A 16,002-nucleotide genomic window follows, 5' to 3' on the forward strand; every position below is an offset into this window, starting at 1 on the left:
ACAGATTATCCTGAGTGGATGCTCTGTGAGCAGAAAAATGTGCACAAGAACTGCACTAACAACACTGCATGCCTTGTGTGGTGTGGGGTTAATGTAGGACTACAAAAACACTTCTTTATTATCAGGATATTGCTGTACTGGGACTAGCCAACTTAGACATCAAATGTGGGAACTCTTTATGCACACACACATGCACATGCATATCAGGATCAAGATGCAAACTGTACAAATAACAGAAAAGAACTGGCGGGAGTAAACGTTAGGCATGTTTATGGAGTTAGTCTATATGATGTCACAGCCTGAGTCTACAGTGATATTTGTGCATTTATATCGGCAGGTAATATGGCATAGAGAATGACTGCAGGTGTTAATCTTACTGAAAATAAGAATTTCAGTAGCATGGTAGAAACAACAGCTCAAAGGTTTGCAGTTGAGTGGCAGCAATTCATGCCAGCAAGTGAACACGAAAACTTGCCTGGCAGTTGTCAGGGAAGAAACAGACCATGCAAGTAATCACTGATGACACACCTCCACATGCTGCTGCATGTCACTCTACTCCTGCTTGGAAGTGTGATAAAAATACAACTCTTTAGTTTGTAGAGGAGGCATCTGCAATTGATTTTGTAATGCTCTCCATCTCTGCTGTCCTGTTACAGCAATGGAGCAGTGAACTCAGTGTACAGTGCTGACATTCGCATTTACCTCAAGTGTTGAGTATACCTGACAACTATAGAAATATTTACTCACAGTGCTAAAGTTACTTGGCTCCTAAACAGCAGAGGTTAAATGGTATAATGCATTCCATCCCCCACTCTGGAATCATAGATAAACTTACTAAGCTGGGCATTAATCCCTACGTCACCCAATGGGTTGCTAACTGGCTTACTGATAGAACCCACACTGTAAAAGTAGCCGACTCCAAATCCAGCTCCAGACAAGTGACAAGTGAAGTACCTCAGGGTTCAGTCCTGGGACCACTCTTGTTTGGCATCTACTTCTCTGAAGTACAGGCCAACACTAAGGGACTCTGGATAACAAAGTTTGCAGACGACTGCAAACTGGGAGCCATTATTGAATCCCCAAATGATGTGGATACTCTACAAAAGGGCCTTACAGAAACTGATGCTTGGTGCCAGAGCCAAGCTCAATGCCAAGAAATGTATAGTTATCCCCTTTGGGAAAAAATATGTATCCGTGAATTACCATATAGGTGGCAGTACACTAAACACCGAAAGTTTGATAAGAGACTTAGGGACACAGGTGGACAGTGGTCTCACCTTCGATAACCACATCGCCACAACAGTCAGGAAATCCTTCTATGTGGCACACCTCATCACTAAGGGCTTTTCATCCAGAAAAAAGGAGGTCATTGTCCCACTGTACTCATCCCTCATTAGACCCATTATAGAATACAATGCCAAATTTGGTATGTACCTCTCAAGACATCTGCAACAACTGGAAAGGCCACAGAAATACCTCACTAAAAGAATCACAGGCCTAAAGCAGATGCCCTACACTGACCGCCTTAAAAAACTCCAGCTATACTCTGTCGCATATCGCCTACTCAGAGGCGATCTTTGCTTAACATACAAGGCCATGTCAAACCCAGAGCTGTTGGACATGCTACACTTAAAGAAATCCCAATCCCTCAGAGCCACACGCTCCAGGGATCTAAACCTTGTCATCACAATAAACAAAACATGCTGGAGCGATAGGTTCCTGACCCAGAGACTCCCCGGACTCTGGAATAGATTGCCCATACATGTCAAGCAGAGTGCCTCTTTGGTCCTCTTCAAAAGGAACCCTGACGATTGGATGTGAGAAAGGAAATTCACCCCGGGGATCACGTCAGTCGCCCTGCTAGACAGGGGTCCAGGGAAGTAAATAGTGTGGGAAGAAATAGCCAGGGAATTGTTATGGCTACGCTTGTATAGGCCCTAGGGCTGATAGCCTAGTACCAACCTATGAACCTATAAAATCTGACTTGTCAAGGCCAATGAATGGAGGTACAGAACATCAATATGACACTGTGGGAGTTTTCTCAGATTTGAAGATACATTCCATACTGGAGGCGCAAGTACAGTGCCATATCAGACTGGAGATTCTCAAGGAGGAGCAAGATGTCATTCTTAAGCAATGAGCGTAAAAATAGTTCTGTTATAAGGTTTGCACGAACGTACAATTTTGTAAACTGACTTGGCATTTTCATGAAACAAGGTTTGCTTTATAAATATTCCACAAAAGTCATGTCACTTGCAAAGTGTTTCAATAAAGGAAGTTACTGAAATCAGCATTAACAATCTCTGAGGATGGTGCTGCATTTTATAAAAATCCCCAAATGACATTTTTAAAACCATATTTTGAGCCCTAAGCTGAAAATCTAATGCTTCATATACTTACCTTGATCTAATTATGTAAAACAACTATGATGTTTACTTTGAGCTTTAGATACAACCATTTTTGTAGTCTTTTTCAATCAAGCAAGATGATGGAAGGATAGCAATATTACCCCCCCCCCCCAATTGTAAAAGTCATCTGTGAGCTTATCTTTTGAAAAGGATATACAGTTTGTCAGCAACCCTACCTGCAGACCATAATGGATCATTCTGGTTCTGTAGTATCATCTGTTCTCTGAAGTTGATACATACCTTGTGTAACTAAGGCTCTTTCAGGATCCCAGAATACACATACACAAGTATCCAATACATCCAGTGTATTCTTCTCCAATAAAAAGATGTAGGCCTTCACTAGTATTTGGGGCAGGAAGGAAAGAAGATATTCTACTGACATAGTCCCAGTTTTACAATCCTACAACTGGCTTTACTCTCTGGATACTAGCTCCATATCTGTAATACCAGTGCTGATTTCTGTGAAAAGGCAAAAGGTTACAGTATTATGCAGAGGACATGGCTATACTCAACCTAAAACCCAGTGATGTTCACTTGAATAAATTAAAGGCTGTGCAAAAACCTGTACAATGGATATGAAGACACAAACAAACACCCGTATTCCAAACAGAAGAAAACAAAATGCATCAAAGTACAGTAACAGAACTAGTTTTTATTTACAAATAAACTTCACAGAGCTGTAATGTATTACTGGCAAAACAACTTTATGAAAAGTATTTTAATTTTATTTTTGGCTTAGCTGCTATCACAACTGAAGACATTCTTCAAGGTTTCAAGATCTTCTGCTTGAAACTGTAGTTCTTTCAAACAAGAAGAAATCATCTCCAAAGATTTTTGGCTCTTCAGTGAATCTTCAATTAGGGGGATGTGTGGTGACAACCTAAAAAAAAAAAAAAAAAAAAAAAGAAGGCAATGTCATACAGACAGTTATGTTCCAAGAACCCAATGTCAGGCAGTTATGCTACATATATCAATAATGTAATTATGCAGTTTTGTACTGCCTCATTATTTGAATGATATACATTAGAAAACAGTTCTGAACCTGCAGACCAGATTTTCCTAGGCACAAAGTATCTGTTCAGAAGTCTGATGACAATGGGACACTGGTGATTGTGGTGCAACAGCAGAATTACTAAACATTTTAGTGGGATTCTGGAATAAGAAACATCTCGTCTGCTACACAATGCATATAGGGCAAAGGAACTGCCCTTTACCCAATAAAGAAGACATGAAAAACAATGTGAAATTGTCAATCAAGACTCAAAACTAAAGAAAAGAGAAGATACCAGTAAAGGCCTTGCAGCACACACATTTTATTACAATGTTGAGTGTTCTGCATTCCAGACATGGTTGCTATACAGTGAGGGAAGGGTAGGTGATAACATGCTGTTCCCCGGATCTACCACAAGCTGAATCCATGACAGAAACTATTTTTTATAATAAAGGATGCGACAGATGTCACTTGAAGGAAAGGGTTGATGCCAATCTCTCATGAAGAGCAGTGATACACTAATGGAAACTGAAAATAACATATTTAAACAGCCACCCCCCCCAAAAAAAATGTGCAAATTCAAGAACAGAGAATATGGGCCATGCTGTACAATATGCTCCAATTGAACTGAAAAATGCCTGCATGCTCTTGCCTTTTTTCCTTTTTATTTCAGATCCTCCCAAATTCCCATTCCTGTATCAGGGCACAGGTTGGGGGGGGGGGGAGCAATCAATGCCAAATTAAAGGGAAGAATTTTTTTTTTAAACCTCCTACTCACCAATGGCGATTTTACAGTGGCCTGAAGAACGGATCTGCTAACTGCTCCTTATTAAGTTAAAATCAAATTAAGAGCAGGCTGCTCTCCTTTTTATATTTTAACAGATCTCCATAGCAGTTCCTTCAGTACCCAGGATTGAGGTTTCCCAAGAGACAGGTCTTCCACAGATGCTTTTTTTTCCTACCTCTCCCATGACTGGGTCCTCTTGGTCCCATGCTGCAATTTATACAAAGATAATCAGCAACTTCGAAAGAGGGTCTGTTCCAAAACCAATGGGCCAAAAATGTACTGTTTTGTATAAGTAAAATGTTGCTGCAAACCAGGAAAATCTGCCAAACATAGTAAAGATATATAAAGCTCTGTAATAAATCTAGTAACCTATCTTACAACAGGGCATGCTTGGGCTCTTAACATCTAGAATATCTCATGTCAACACTTAGATGATTAGACTTTTTTTACAAGTATGTTTATTTTGTGGATTTTAGTTATGCTTGCTGTTATGAGAAAGGTACTGTTTCAAAATGATACTTACAGCCATTGTTTAAAAACTGTTAGGAAACAAAACTGGGTAGCTCTACACTACAAAGAGAACCCAACTGAAATAATATATTATTCTAATCTTAAGTATGAAAAACAACGCTTCCTTCTAGTTCTGTGGTGCAACCTATGTGAGACATTTATGCAGTACAATGACGATGGCACTGGTAGAATACTAGCCCCCTCCCCCAGATGTGCAGCACAGCCCATCCCACTACCGTGACACTGTAATTAATGCATACCTCTAATGCAGCATCATGCATACTTAATGAATATTCAAAAAGTAAGGAGTTGATAACCACTGCAACTGGCAAATGTTATGCTTCCAGGCTCTTGTCATTGTCCTTCCAGTATGGAAATCTGACCAGCTTTTGTTGTAGTCTTCCTATGGGATATTATCATTAGTCTCATTCATTTAAAAAGTTATCAGAGCATCTGGGTTTGCATCAACACACATTTTCTGAGTTAAAGTATAAAAATTAACCATTTTAGAGGGACATTAAAAAATATATACAAGGCAAAATCAGAGCACTCTGCAAAAACAAAAAAACAGACTGTTGAGAGGTACATGCCTTTTCTACCTCTACCACAGCACCTCTGCTGAGAACCTGTAATTTTGGCAAGGCAGCAGCACTAACAGCATACGTCTCAACATCTTTGCTCAAAAACCAAGGGCAGAGTAAAAAATGATGGACCAAATGCCAAAAATCAGGAGATGATTTTTAAATATTACTCTAATGTACTATAAAATCAAAACTTTTACAAGGGGTCAGGCAAAAATATGAGACAAAACTCAGGCAGTCACTGGGAGTCTTGCTTTATGAATATTCATTAGATAGTGGATGTTGCTTGTCCCTCTCTAGTATACATGACGAACAGGCGGGGTAATTCGTTTATGTGCTTTATTACATAGAAACATCAGGATGGATAGCAGCATTACAAAATATAAACAAAATGATTAATAGACAGACTACACAGACATGCATGCTTACATTTCAACAGCTTACTACAAAATGGCAGTCAGGCTCGCATGTGCTCAGTATTTATACACTTGTGCAAGCACCTAGAAAGCTTCTTAAAGGCATACATACATACATACTGATCTACAGCCTCCCTCTTAAATAGATTTCCCTCGATGAAATGACATTAGAATAAGACATACAATAATACAGACATTAGAAGCAAACAACATTCATGTCCAAGTTGCAGTGTATCTGTGACATGGTCTGGAAATGAGACCTGATCTAGTGGTTTAGTAATCAGAACTAGGTTTAGCAACAGGGACAGTCTTCGGTGAACAACTCATATCAGGAACTCTGGTATTCACCTCAGGAACAGGGATATTTACTGGAACGTCCTCTGGAACTGGAACACTGGATAATTCACTCTGAGATAGAGATTCTTTCTCACAGGCTAGGTGCTGTGGTACAGGTTTGGAAACCGGCATTGAATGTTTTCGATTCCGTCTAAACTCTACTCCTTGTGATTCCACAGTGTGCGATCTCTTTTCACAACTCCAGTCCAATCATAACCTTTGCACGTTTGCAATCTCACTGGCTCTCCTGCATGTAATGGATTGAGTAGTTTGCTGGACTTGTAATAAGACTTCTGGGTTAAGCATTTCTTTAACAGATGGGTGGTTACTGATCTTAGCACTTGGAATCAAACTACTGCTGACTGGTAATGTAGTTCTGGTTTGTCTCAACAGAAGTCTCTGGACAGGTGAACTAAGATGTTTATCATGAGGAACATTTCTGAGATTCAAGAGATTTAAGAAAATATCACTATTATCTCGTTTTGAATTCTCTAGTAACTGTTTCGCACTTTGAACTGCACGTTCTGCCAAGCCATTTGACTGACGGTACTCAGGACTGCTAGTAACATGGATAAAGTCCTACTCTTCGGCAAATCTTTTGAATTGCTGGCTAGTACTATGGACTGCAAAATGATGAAAGTACTGGATGCTAAATTAGGAAGTAGGTCAATCTCGAACCATTTAGAATAAGAGACTACTAACACCAAGTAATGTTGACCATTCCATTCAAAAATGTCAATGGCTACTGTTGTCCAAGGCAGTTCAGGAATCTGATTTAGCTGAAGTGGTTCCTTCTGTTGATGTGGCTTTGTATGATTATATACAGAACAAGATGAAAGTACTGTCTCAAAGTCTTGTGACATAGAAGGCCAAAATACTAGTCCTCTCACCCTTTACTTGGTAGAATCAGTTCCTGGGTGGCCATGATGCAAGACCGCAATATACTCTTGTTGCAAGGACTTTGGAACAATCACTTTTGGACCTCTCATGACGATATCGTCAGACAAAATATCATCTCTGTAAGGAAAATAAGGATGCACTTCTTGAGGTAAACTAGATTGCTTTGATAGCCATCTTTGATTGATAAAGTGGTTGAGCTTCTGTAGGACTGGATCTGTAGCTGTGTGATTTCTAAGCTCATCAAGATGTGTGGAAGAAAAATTTCTCACTTCCATGACTTCAAAATCGACAATCGGATGAGGAACCCGATTTTCATTCTATTCAGTGTTTTTTCTTGGCAATCTGGATAAAGTAACAGCAAGAAAAAAATTGCCTTTTGTGTAGACAAGATTGAAATTGTTCTTCTGCAATCTCACCATCATACGTTGAAAATGGCTGGAGCTGTATGCATAGGCTTTCTCAAAATAGTGACTAGAGGCTGGTGATCTGTTTCGATCTGGATAGGTAGACCATAAATATAATCATGGAATTTCAAACATGCAAACACAATTGCTAAGAGTAAGAGTTCTTTCTCTATCTGAGCATACGGCATTTCAGTTTGGGTTAGAGATCTGGACGCATAGGCAACAGGTTGACCCTTTTGCAGAATGACTGCACCAAGACCAAATTTCAAAGCATCACAAGAAAGAGTAACTGGTTTGTGAACATCATAGTATCTGAGAGTTGGTGGACTGACAGTTCTCTGTTTCAGGACATCAAATGTTCTTTGGTGTTGTTCCAACCATGAACCAGGATGCGTCTTTACATGTCAGCTCTATAAGCAGTGCTGCTAGTTGGCTTAAGTCTGGAATGAACTTGCCTAGATGTTTAAACAAGGCCAAGAAAAATGTTGAAGGGCATGAACATTTTCTGGAGCCGGCATCTCAAGAAAGGCTGTTTTCTTGGAATGGTCTGGTTGTAAGCCTGAACTGGTAAACAAATGACCAACATAAGTAACTTCTCGTAACATGAACTTGCATTTCTAAGGATTTATTTTTTTTACTTCATGTGCTCTTTCCAGAGCTTTCTTGAGGTTTACATAAGTAACTTCTCGTAACACGAACTTGCATTTCTAAGGATTCACTTTAAGATTTACTTCATGTGCTCTTTCCAGAGCTTTCTTGAGGTTTCTGCCATGCCCAGCTTCACCATTACTTCCTACTAGAATATCATCTACTATAATAGCACATGGATGCCCAGAAAAAATTTGCTCCATTGGACATTGAAAGACTTCACTGGCAGAATGTATCCCAAATGCCATTCCCAAAAATGGTTTACTATCAAAATTCTGAATGGCAGTTGTACGTTTATGCACAATGCTAAACTGAAACAATGAAAATATACTCACCGATCCTTCAAAACATCAGAAGTCATCACCACAAGGTCACACAACACTGAACTGTCCGAATCGACCGTCAGTGTTAGTGTCAACGTTTTACACCCCCCCCACACCCCCTGCAACTTAAATATACCTACTCCAAGATCGTACTAAAGAGAGAAAAAACAGTGGCATTTGGCATCAGTGCTGACTTCTTCGACCGTGCACATGGGGTGATGAGGTCTTTTCAGTTGTTGTTGCTGTTGTGTCTTTCGGCTTTTCCCAGTTAGGGGTTGCCACAGCGGAACTCCGGTCCGCTAATGATTCAAATCTTGTGGATCAGTACATATTCTGATATCATCTGAACTTTTCTTATGAGCTACCACCATGGAGGATACCCATCCAGTAGGTTCTTCGACTGGACAAATAACACCTTGTTGCACGATTTTATCTATCTCAGCTTTGACTCTGTTCTGCATAGCTACTGGAACTTTCTGGGATGGCTTGACAACTGGGCTGACATGTGGGTCTAACCTTATGGAGTACACAACTGGAAGTTTGCCTAGTTTGTCTTCGAAAAGATAAGCATAGTTAGAGAAAATATACTGGGTGAAATTAGAACAGTGGTCTTTTAAACTAACATGATGGACTTACTTATTAAATGAAAGCAGCAGTCCCATTTTCAAACTGTCTCTGAGCCCTAATGATGACTGGACATGCCTATTGATCACAAAAAATAAGTTGTAGCTGCTCCTAGCAGAGCAACATGAAAGTACTACTGAGCCCTCAGTTTGAATCTCACCACCACCATAAGCAACAAGCTTCACACACTTTGACAAATCAAGCTTCTCATCATCACGTACTCTAGCAAATGTTTCTGCAGACATAACATTGCACTTTGAACCTGTGTCAGCTTTGAGCTCTAAGGGTCTTCCATTTATTCAAACAGTACAAAATATTTTACTCTTTGCCCATAAATTTACTGCATCGACTGTTTCATGAAGCACTGACACACCATCAACATAAAAAGTAGGGTCACAGCTTTCTAACTGATGAACTTGTTTCTTTGAATGCTCCCTTTTAATAAAAGAATGCCCCTTTTGATTTACAAAACCTTTTGAAATGATTCCACTTATTACATTTGTGACATTGCTGGCCAAAAGCTAAACATTTTTCCCTTTTAGGCTCATTACTGCCACCACAATTATGACAGTTGGCTATAAAACTGGGTGGGGGCCCATTCTTTGAGTTTGCTGACTCACTCTTATGCATCACTGAGACTGTGCTTGTTCTGGAATTTGCTAGAAAGCGAAGGGGTTTCACTGTGATTGTTGCAGGGTTTACAGTTGCTGCCATGTGCTTGGGTCTGTTTCTTTTAACCACATGCTGCATATTATCAACACTGGCCTTAGACGTTACTGGAAGTATGCATCTCTCACTTGTAAGTATATTTGTGTGCATTTATGTAAGCTCATATATTTGACAAATTTCAATAGCTTTATTCAAAGTTAAATCACTGTCGCAAAGCAAAATCTTTCTCACAGCATCATCATTAATACCACACACAAGTCTGTCTTTTATCAACTCATCCCTTAAATCAGCAAATCTGCACATTTTAGCTTTGTTTCTCAAATCAGTTTTATATGCTGCAAAAGTTTCACCAGACTTTTGATCCGGTGTGTAAAATAAGAGCCTTTCCACTGTAATATTCATTTGGGGTTACAGAGTTCTCTAAATTTACGTTTTAAGCACTTGGGGTCTTCCCTTGACTCAGCTGGAACTATATGATGGTTTTCACCCTCTCCTGCAAAAACAGCAGGTGTACACACAAATGAACGCTTCCTTTCTATGACTTCTGACCCAGCTAAATTAAGAAGAATAAAATGCAGCCTGTATGAAACTATCATACTCTTGCTTTAATACTCTAGTTCTCTAAAATATTATTGCCAAACACGTGCAGCTGGTTTCCAAAATCCATCTGCCATGCCAACAAATTATACCCAAACACACTGAAAAATACAGCCCTGGTAATTATATATGAACAAGCTGCTATGTATGCCTGCAATAAAATTCAAATGTGCAATAAACTCTTTGAAATACTGTACTTTGCAAAATACGCTTTGAAATGGCTGTATTTTGCAAAACAACTGTACTGTAATACTACACAAACATGTGAACACTTCATACACTTCAGACAACTCGAACAGCTTTGCATAATGCTTAACGAAAAAATTTGGTTGTTTCCCTTATTTTATTCATTTTATGCGATTCAGACTTTATTTCAAACATTTTCCGTAGTTATTTCAAATATTTCTATTAATATATCATAGCTTACGATATTTCTGCTACTTAGAAATGTGTTTAGAGCATTCTGAATGCCTCATTTCTTATTTTGCGAATAAGAAATTGTTCGTTTCTGACCTGGTCCGAGAGTTATACGTGCAGTAGGGATGATTCATTCCTCCAATCTTATCTGAGTGCCCCTCTGTCTCGAAGCTGAGGAATCTGGATCCCATTCTGCACCATGTAGCTCGTCCCTTTATAGTATAGATGACACAGGCAGGGTAGTTCGTTTATATGCTTTACTACACAGAAACACATCAGGATGGATAGCAGCATTACAAAATATAAACAAACTGATTAATAGACAGACTACACAAACATGCATGCTTACATCTCAACAGCTTACTACAAAATGGCAGTCAGGCTCGCACTTGCTCAGTATTTATACACTTGTGCAAGCCCCTAGAAAGCTTCTTAAAGGCATACATACATATTGATCTACACTGGAATTTATTAATATTCATACAAAATTAACTTCTTCCTGCAACATGTGTAAATCCATTACTTCAAGCAGGCAACTTGTCAATCCAGGCTAATATATGTATGACACAATGGATATGCACGTTAATCATGTAAGGAATTTTCAAACTTGCATGAACTGAAAAGGGGGGGGGGTAGTGTTTTACACTTGCGCCATGCTGACTTACACTTAAATCAAGTGTGGATACTGCTTCTTCTGCAAATATACAATTCATTTTAATCTCCACAAAACATATTACCAATTTTACTGCTAATATGAGGCATTTCATTAAATGCCATTCTTTTGTTGTATCAGCATACAAGAGATTATGCATAGGCAAAATTGTCGTAAAACAAGTAAAATCTGGCCGAGCAACTGAATTTCTTTATGTAACACTAAGGATCTCGACTGAGATAAAGCCTATGACACCGATGACTGATACAATACAGGAAGCATTGAGTGTCTAAACAGTCCTACTGGTGGCCTCTACCTCATAACAGAGTTAGGGAAGTCTACAGATAAGAGCCATAAGGTTGTATGGGGGGCACTGAAGCATTCGCAGTGGGTTCATACAACTGGTAAAACAAAATGCTACATGATAATTACAAACAACTAATCAGACTAAAAAAGACTGGGAGGGAAGACAAGAATGACAAATTACAAGAGTGTAATTGGAGGAAATTTGTAAGGCCTCAAGGTATGCTACGAAGTCCAGAAGCTTTAAGATATGTGCATGGAAATGTTTGCACACATTTTACACCATAATTAGGCCTCAGAGGGTTTTCTCTCAAGTGGAGAGATAATGTTGAAGATCTGGAGGAGGAAAGGGGGAGCACTTTTTCTAGGCATGTGTAGAGTTATCAGAGTTTAAGGATTCTCCACAGAATGTCCCGAAAAAGTTATTGGAGAGATCATATTATATTACCACAGGATATGACGCTATTTTTGTTAGTGCTAAAGTTTAGAAGATAATCAGTGCTCATCTGCTTTGCTGATCAATAAGGACTAAGAAAAAAAACATATGGCTTCTGAGATTTGTCTTCTAGTGTTCACTAGTTTGTTTTACTTCCACTAGGATTGTTAGGAGGTCCAGCAGAAGCAGCCCTCTAAAAACACACCTAACTGAAACCTCATTTTATTAAACATCTGAGAGAGAAAGTTAAACACCGTGATTTTTAACCAGCTCATCATATGTGGATCCTGCTTTAGCTGCTATAGGTTAGCAACTCTTTTGGAGTTTTGTATTAGGAGTTGTTTAATTCTGTTTTTGCTTGCCAATGGCTCCCTCCAAGACGGCAAGAATTCCCACAGTGCTCATAACACCCTTGGATATTTTTCAAATCAATATCTCTAATCAGATTTAGACTTGTCAAGACACAGTAAGACTTTAAGTTTAATGCAGTGATAGCAAAAAAAGCAATCACATGAAAGTGGAGATCACAGATTAAACCAGCTGTACACAAACATTTGAAAATTGTAAAGGAAATTAAAAAAATAGCTATGGCAAAATTAAAAAAGGAGGAAGAATATTTGTAAGAAAAATGGAGCATTCAGTAACGATATATACAAAATAATGCTCAAACAGAGGAATAAAATAAGTATGCTGGAAGGAATTGAGACTGTATGAGTGTTCTAATGCACAATATTAAAAAAACAGAGCTAAGATGGAAAATGCATGTATAACGCATGCCTACTAAAATGGAAAGTCTTATTGTGATTGTTTTACATTGCTACTAAAGTTGGGTGTACATGCCATAGTTTAACAATGTGACGAATAAAGTCAATAAAAGAAAAAAAAAAACACAATTGGCTCAAACAACTTTCTAGACCACTCCTCATACAATTATTATAATGGCCAAAGAAAATGCATGAACAAGGAGTGCAGCAACATTCTAGTTAACTGGTTGTGAGAGCTCAAGTCCTGCAAGATTTGTGTAGTAAACAATCTCAAAATAAACTGCAAGGGGGTGCCTGTTTCAACAAAACAGCTGCAGTACTTTAAAGGAAAACTCCACCTTAGAACTAAAAAAAAATCTATTTTTTCACTCTGTCTTTATTTTCTGAGCTATTTTAACACCTCAAAAATCACTCCGACTGATTCTTACATAACTTTAATATGTTTTCTGCAAAACAGCTGCCAATGTGATTTTTTTTTTCTTCAAGCCTTTCTCCTTCCCATAATCTATTTCAAGTCTGCTTTATAGGAGTCATGATAGACATAAGGTAGTGGTGGCGTATTTCTATGCCACTGACATATAATTCGGTTAGTGTCAGTTACTGTTATCTTACATACCTTCTGTAACAGGACTGGTTCTTTTACTTCTTGCATGGCCCTCAATTGTGTGCATGTGTTTCAGAACTTGTTTTACAGTAAACTAAGAAGTTGCACATCTGTAACCAAAAAAGTAGCTAAATCTCAGGTCTTTGTTCAGAGAATCTTTTTGTAGTCCGAGATAAACTGACAGTGCCCCCCCCCCCCCTACCCATACACTTTGGTAAATGTGTTGCTACTTTACAAGAATTACAATGTTTCCTAACTTTTCTTTTTCTAAATGTCACAGACAGCTTTGATACTACATTTAATTCATCTTAAAATGCATAGCAGTGTTCATAGGTTCACATAGGTAGGTACTAGGCTATCGGCCCAAGGGCCTATGCAAGCCTAGCCAACAAGGTTCCCTTAAAATGCATAGCAGTGTTCATAGGTTCACATAGGTAGGTACTAGGCTATCGGCCCAAGGGCCTATGCAAGCCTAGCCAACAAGGTTCCCTGGCTTACGCCACCCAAAAAAGTTATTTTCCTGTGCCACTGTCGAGCAGAGACACAGAAGTGATCCCCGGGGTGTATTTCCTATTTCCCATCCACTCATCAAGATTTTTCTTGAAGAGTGCTAATGAAGAACTTTGCTTGACATAGATGGGTAGCCTGTTCCAGAGTATGGGAAGTCTCTAGGATAGGAATCTATCCCTCCAGCATGTCCTATTTATTGTGGTGACAAGGTTTAGGTCCCTAGAGTGTGTAGCTCGGAGGGATTGGGAATTCTTTAGGTGTAGCATGTCCAACAGCTCTGGGTTTGACATAGCTTTATATGTTAGGCAGAGGTCACCTCTGAGTAGGCGATATGCTATGGAGTAAAGCTGGAGTTTTTTGAGGCGGTCAGTGTAGGGCATTTGTTTGAGTCCAGTAATCCTCTTTGTGAGGTACTTCTGTGGCCTATCTAGCTGCTGCAGATGTCTTGTGAGGTACATTCCAAAAGGGGCACTGTACTCTACAGTGGGTCTAATGAGTGTCGAGTAGAGGGGAACGATGACCTCTTTTTTTCTGGATGAGAACCCTTTTATGATGAGGTGTGCCACGTAGAAGGACTTCCTGACTACTGTGGCGATGTGACTATCAAAGGAGAGACTACTGTCCACCTGGGTCCCAAGGTCTCTTATCACGCATTCGGTGTTAAGTAGATTGCTGCCTATGTGGTAGTTCATGGGTACAGAGTTTTTACCAAAGGGGATGACAGTGCACTTTTTGGCATTGAGCTTGAGGCCATGGCTCTGACACCAGGCATCTGTCTCAGAGAGGCCCTTCTGCAGGATGTTCACATAATTTGGGGACTTGACTATGGCTCCTAGTTTGCAGTAATCTGCGAACTTCGTTAGCCAGAGGCCTTCTGTGTTAGCCTGTACTTCAGAGAAGTAGATACCAAACAGGAGCGGTCCCATGACGGAACCCTGTGGTACTCCACTTGTCACTGGTTTGAGGTCAGATTTGGAGTCTGCAACTTTTACAGTGTGGGTTCTGTCAGTGAGCTAGTTGGCAACCCATCTTGTGACACAGGGATTTATGCCTAGTTTAGTAAGTTTAGCTATAATTCCAGAATGAGGGATGGTGTCGAAAGCCTTGGCGAGGTCAAGATAGGCTGTGTGAACCACCTTACCCTCATCTACGGCTTTGGTGACTGCCTCAAATAAGTTGATCAGGTTCAGGAGGCATGATCTGCCTTTCACAAACCCGAACTGGGTGGGAATCCAGAGTTTGGAGGTTACCAATGTCTTTGTTTATGAGTTCCATGATGATACGTTCCATGGCTTTGCAGACCAGGCTCGTCAGGCTAATAGGTCTATAGTTTCCGGGATCAGTGGTGGCTCCCCCTTTGTGGAGTGGGATAACTGTTGCTGTGCACCATTCAGTGGGCACAAAGCCTGATGCGAGGCTATTATTGAACATGGTGCTTAAGTGGGGAGCCAGTTCATTCTGAAGTTCGTGTAAAATGCAGCCTGGGATGTTGTCCGGTCCCATGGATGCTGTGTTTTTGGCTTTAGAGAGTGCAGCTTTCACCTGCGTAATTGTGATTACAGGGACTCTGCATTCTTCCTGTATAAATATGGGCCCTTTAGGGGGTGGGGGGGGGGGGTAAAGTTAGCACTGAACCTATCCGCCAGGATGTTGGCAATATCAGTTGGTTCTGTAATTTTCGTGCCTTTGTGCTGTAACTCAGAGCAGATCTGGGTGTTGACATTGAGATTCTTGACATAGCTATAGAATGCTTTGTGGTTGTCCTTGGAATTAGTGGCGATTTTATTTCTGTAGCTAGCTATGGAGGATCTTATAAGGGATCTCAGCTTCTTACTGAGGTTGACCAGGGAGCTCCTCCACTCATGGGATTTTACTCACTTTTGCAACAGTTTCTTCCTTCTGTTGTACAGTTTGTTTATGGTAGGGGACCACCAGATTGGGTTCCTGTTTTTTGGAGGATAGCGTCTTGGTTCTGTTTGGGATAGCACAATCCATGCACTCATGTAAGTGCTTATAGAGTGCATTTGTGTAGGATTCAGCAGTTGTAACTGTATTGTCCATCTGCATGGGTGTCATGAAGTTCACTACTTCTGTCTTAAGAAGCATGAAGTTGGCTTTGGAG

The 16,002-nt window shown here is 39.9% G+C and overlaps 1 protein-coding gene across 3 annotated transcripts in view; it reads right to left on the minus strand.

Moving 5' to 3' along the window:
- Nucleotides 1–3,040: 3,040 nt before the first annotated feature.
- Nucleotides 3,041–16,002, minus strand: part of RPAP2 (RNA polymerase II associated protein 2) — a gene marked incomplete at its 5' end in the record, with an annotated part of 1,562,525 nt that continues 1,549,563 nt past the window's right edge. For all 3 annotated transcript variants that reach the window (XM_044085673.1, XM_044085674.1, XM_044085672.1), the window contains 1 exon segment: nt 3,041–3,288. In XM_044085673.1, coding sequence (XP_043941608.1) covers nt 3,144–3,288 — 145 coding nt within the window.

Source organism: Protopterus annectens, chromosome 10.part0 (genome assembly GCF_019279795.1).
Source record: "Protopterus annectens isolate FY-2018-M chromosome 10.part0, PAN1.0, whole genome shotgun sequence".
NCBI classification, from domain to species: Eukaryota; Metazoa; Chordata; order Ceratodontiformes; family Protopteridae; genus Protopterus; species Protopterus annectens.